The sequence below is a fragment of the Rattus rattus genome, chromosome 3, assembly GCF_011064425.1.
Source record: "Rattus rattus isolate New Zealand chromosome 3, Rrattus_CSIRO_v1, whole genome shotgun sequence".
Lineage (NCBI taxonomy): Eukaryota > Metazoa > Chordata > Mammalia > Rodentia > Muridae > Rattus > Rattus rattus.
The window spans coordinates 35,496,173-35,501,336 of record NC_046156.1 but is presented as its reverse complement, the minus strand read 5'-3'; the positions used below and the strand labels follow the sequence as shown (position 1 = coordinate 35,501,336).

Genomic DNA, 5,164 nt, shown 5'->3' with positions numbered 1-5,164 from the left:
GAAAGGAGATGGAACTTTATAATCGAGCTACAACTAGTACACATCTGAATCAAAGGTACCATCCCTGATGTCCACCTTCCCCTTTAACACATCTTGGTTTTAGGGAATAGCTTGCGTTCAAATGGTAGATACGATCATGAAGGACCATGGTGTTTCTGTCTTGTTCCCCACACAGCTTTTACTTGAAGATCTGAGCGTCTGTGCCAGGCTGATGTTGATTTCATACCAAGAGGACGTATGCAGACATCCTGATGGACCATCCAGACAGGCTATGTTTCAGGCTTCTATAATGATGCTAGTCGACACTGACTTCACATTTTGAAGAATTATGTTTTTCTGGCAAGAAGCTAAAAACCTTATAGTGTGTGCTAAGCAAAGAAGCAGCTGCCTGTTCTTGAGAAAGTATAGAGTGAAGAAGAAAAAAAAGTCGAGGTTTTCAATTTTAACATCGAAAAATAATTTAAAACTAACTCACTAATGCTTTTCTTTCTTTAACGATAAAAGCATATCAATATATCAATACCTGTTCTGTTCACTTGGATATCTAGTGTTTATTTTGAGTTCAAATTAGATCTTGGTGGCACAGTGGGGCATAGAAAACTCCTTAAAAATAATTCCAAGAAGTATAAAAAGGGTTTGACTGGGAGTCACACATGTGCTTTTATGTGTATTATGCATGCTACACGTACAGATTGTGTTACATATGCCATTATAAGCATAGTTTTCTATATAGAAAATTATCATTAGTCCAACACAGATGCTTGGGCCCTTTCTTGAATATTTCCTGGCCAGCACGACTCTTCAGAGAATCCCATGCAGAATGTTATTGACAATTTGATATATTTCATTTCTTTGTACCCTACCCTTTGTATGTGTATTTTTTCTTATTTATTCTTATCTCATAGATCCCCACTTCAGCCTCTCTTTCCTACACTCCTCACTTGCCTCCTCCAGATCCCCTGTTCCTCTGTTTCCCTTCAGAAAAGAGCAGGCTCCTGGAATAGCTTAAGATATGCCTAAGAAGATCCAGTAAGACTAGGCACAAACCCTCATACCAAGGCTGGAGGAATCAACCCAGTAGGAGGAGGAAAAGGGCCAGAGAATCAATCATCGTAAGAGTCAATGACACCTCTACTCCCATTGTTAGGAGTCCAGTAAAAGCCCCACCCTAAATCTCCATAGCAACCATGTAGAGGACCTGATGCAGACCCATGCATTCCCTGTGACTTTCAGTCCCTGTGAGTCCTTACAAGCCCAGCTCAGGCGTGTGTTTATTTCTAATTCCTTGGCCATTAAATCTTAAATTGCTCTCACTGTGGAATTTTCAAATTCAATTATTGAGCATGGATAAACAAAGAAAAGTCAGAATGGTGATCTGTAAAAAAAAAAAAAAAGTGAATTATCCAATGAAGAATCACTTGGAAAATAGAGAATTCTTATTACAAAAAATGTATTTTTTCCTTAATTCAAGAACACTTCCCGTTACAAACTGTATTTTCCTCTGGAAAATGCAAGATGCCTTCCATTAGAGGAATATATGGTTCAAAATCTTCAAGCTACGTAAACAAGTTTCTTTTTACACTCAGTTATTCCATGCAGAGAACCGAAGAAGCATGGTGAAGCTCAGCTCTAACGGTAAATGTGTTATAAAAAGTCCTGTAGCATCTACTGAAGTGCATATTTCATACTTTCGATCATCATTCCTATCTGTAAGGATCTTACACTCATATGACAGATGAAGGACAAGAAATTTACTCCCCATTAGAAGTGATATTTGAAAAGTATCATAAAACTTCTGTTAACAAAGCCAGTAGCATTGCTTTTCTTTAAAGTGAATTTGAACATAAGCTACAAACATTACACAGAGACAGATGAGCTCTGAGTTTCCTATCTGTCCGAGTGAAGTCTTGTTTTGTAGCCAAAGGACCCAAGACCTGCTAGATCTCTGCTTCCCACTGCCTTGCAGATTTTTAAAATAATTACCTAGCACCTCCACAGCCATTTTTTTTTCCTAATAGAATAATTTTCGAAACTGCTCCTTCGCACGGATGTGTTGCCAGGTTTGACTGATTTAACAGAGACAGCACAACACAGTGCTGAAAATACTCTGGTTCCACGCAGGATTTAAATCGTGGGTACTGGCATTTACTAAACATGTGATAATGACAGTCTGGGTGTTAGGAGCTCCTGCCTCAGTTTGTGTGTCACAAAGAGGTGGGGGTGGGGGGAGCGGTTGAAGAGGACGGAGGGAGGCGCGCGTGCACACACACACACACACACACACACACACACACGAGAGAGAGAGAGAGAGAGAGAGAGAGAGAGAGAGAGAGAGAGAGAGAGAGAGAGAGAGAGAGAGAGAGAGAAATTTGATTTCCACAGCATCAGCTCCTTAAGGGAAGGTGAGATTCCTAAGAGATCAGTAGAGAGCACCAGGGTGCTCGCTGCTGTGTTGCTATGGTGATGATGGCAATGGTAATGACAGTGGCACCAGATCTCCCAGTTCCTGGGAAGCCCCTCCGGCTCCCGCGGGTGGGCGGCGGCGGCGATCGGTGCGGCAAATCCGCGCTCGCACCCGGGCCTGCGGGGCAGGGGCGCGGCGCTCGATTTCCTTCCCTGCCTCTGCAGCCCCTGTGCGCATGCTCGGCCTACGCGGCCCCAGCCTTTGATTGATCGGTCGGCAGCGGCTGCGACCCTGGGCGGCAGACGGGCGGGGATGGGGAGCCCGGCGCTGGGAGCGGCGCAGTGATCAGCGGTGGCGGCCGGTGAGTACCGGTGAGTACCGCGGCATGGGGCTCCGCAAGAAGAACGCCAGGAACCCCCCGGTGCTGAGCCACGAATTCATGGTGCAGAACCACGCGGATATGGTCTCCTGCGTGGGCATGTTCTTCGTGCTGGGACTTATGTTCGAGGGCACGGCCGAGATGTCGATTGTGTTCCTCACCCTGCAGCATGGAGTCGTTGTCCCAGCGGAAGGGCTACCCTCGGGGTCCAGGACCCTGTACCATTATGGGGTCAAAGATCTGGCCACAGTGTTCTTCTACATGCTGGTGGCCATCATCATCCACGCCACCATTCAGGAGTACGTGCTAGATAAGCTCAGCCGGAGACTGCAGCTCACCAAAGGCAAACAAAACAAATTGAATGAGGCCGGGCAGCTGAGTGTGTTCTACATAGTGTCTGGTATCTGGGGTATGATCATTCTGGCCTCTGAGAACTGCCTGTCAGACCCCACTCTATTGTGGAAGTCTCAGCCCCACAACATGATGACATTTCAGATGAAATTTTTCTACATCTCACAGTTGGCTTACTGGTTTCATAGTTTCCCGGAGCTCTACTTCCAGAAAGTCAGGAAACAAGATATCCCGGGTCAACTCATCTACATTGGCCTCCACCTCTTCCACATTGGAGGGGCCTATCTCTTGTACTTGAACCACCTGGGCCTGCTGCTTCTGATGCTGCACTATGCTGTCGAGCTCCTCTCCAGCGTGTGCAGCCTGCTCTACTTTGGCGACGAGCGGTACCAGAAAGGGTTGTCTTTGTGGCCTATCGTGTTTATATCCGGGAGACTCGTGACACTGATTGTCTCGGTGGTTACAGTAGGGCTTCACTTGGCCGGGACAAATCGGAATGGAAATGCTCTCTCTGGTAATGTCAATGTGTTGGCAGCTAAAATCGCTGTTTTGTCCTCGAGTTGCAGTATCCAGGTGTACATAACATGGACCTTGACGACCGTCTGGCTTCAGAGATGGTTAGAAGATGCGAATCTTCATGTCTGTGGGAGGAAGAGACGGTCCAGGTCGAGAAAAGGCACAGAAAATGGAGTGGAGAATCCGAATAGAATAGATTCTCCACCAAAGAAGAAAGAGAAAGCTCCTTAGCAGTTGCAAGCGAATTGATTCTTACCTCCAAGGGAATCCACTTCTTATTGTGTGGTGTCTCTGTGCTAGAGATTTTCTGTTCTTCAGAACGGGTCGTGCTTTTTGAATATTGCTAATGTATTGTCTAATGTGTTTTTAAGGTTTTGCAGACGTATGAGTGGGGGAGGGGGGTTAAAACTAAACCACTCAGCCTCTAAATACTGTCAGAATAGTTAACGGACCAACATCTTATTTAGTTAGGTTCTTACCTCAACGATTTTCCAAACGTTTTGTGGTGATGACTGCAGAATTGTGTGCATAAATAATAGTTTCCTTCTTCCAATGTTCTTTATCGAATTAACAAGTCTGCTAGCAAAGTGGTTTGTTTTCTCAATGTTCTCTTGCAGGATAAAGTGGAAAATCTGATAAAGGTTGAACTCAAATCAGTATTATGTAACCGTTGGGATTTTTTTAAAGTGTTTTAAATTTACAATGGAAAGCATTTGTCAAACCACCAAAAATATGTGTTTAATTTTATGAGTAGTGATTGTTAGTGCTTACGCCCCCATTAAAGCATCAAAATATGAATAGATGACATGTGTGGTGATATTGACATTTAGCGAATCAAGATACCTTTAATAAATATGGTGGGTTACTGAAGAAGTAAACAACTTCTTCCTGTTTATTTTAAACACCTGTACAGGAAAACTCACAAAATTAAATATTACTGAAAAAAATCGTAGCTACTCTTAATATTTATTAAGAATGGTTTTTGCAGATTCATAAATCTGGTGAAAACACTATATCAGAAGAATATTACTTAATATATAAACAATTTTAAAACTAACGGTATGGATAAACATGTGTATATATACACACATATATATACACTGTTTAAATAATATATATTATAAATACATATTTGTGTGTGTATGGCTAATTATATCTGGGAAATATTTGACATATTAAACTCCATTTGAAGATGAAGTGGCCAAATAAATTTATGAATGAATTTTAGAATGGTGTTGTTACTGCAGCTTCCACCCTTTATTGGGAGACATCATTATAGGGTAATCTTGTTCATTATACATATGTATATAGTTTGTATTCTTTACAGAAGCCAATACAAACAATGGGCTGTGAGATAAATATTTATATCTGACTCAATCCTGATATTGATTTCATTTCCACAGTGCTAGTGTTCTTGCCTTTCAATGATATGGTAAAGTATAGCACCCGGGGTGAAGCCTGTATGTTTCCTGCATTTCCTGGTTGTCTACAGTTTCTTCTCATGCTTCTCATCT

The 5,164-nt window shown here is 42.7% G+C and overlaps 1 protein-coding gene across 1 annotated transcript; it reads left to right on the top strand.

Annotated features, from left to right (window-relative positions):
- Positions 1-2,607: 2,607 nt before the first annotated feature.
- Tram1l1 (translocation associated membrane protein 1 like 1) lies at positions 2,608-4,877 on the top strand. The gene has a single exon (XM_032897368.1). The coding sequence runs from the start codon at positions 2,790-2,792 to the stop codon at positions 3,879-3,881; it is 1,092 nt and encodes a 363-aa protein (XP_032753259.1). The 5' UTR covers positions 2,608-2,789; the 3' UTR covers positions 3,882-4,877.
- Positions 4,878-5,164: the final 287 nt, after the last annotated feature.

Bases quoted from the DNA above. Each gene is read 5' to 3' on its own strand.
- Tram1l1 (XM_032897368.1), top strand. From the start codon at position 2,790: ATGGGGCTCCGCAAGAAGAACGCCAGGAACCCCCCGGTGCTGAGCCAC.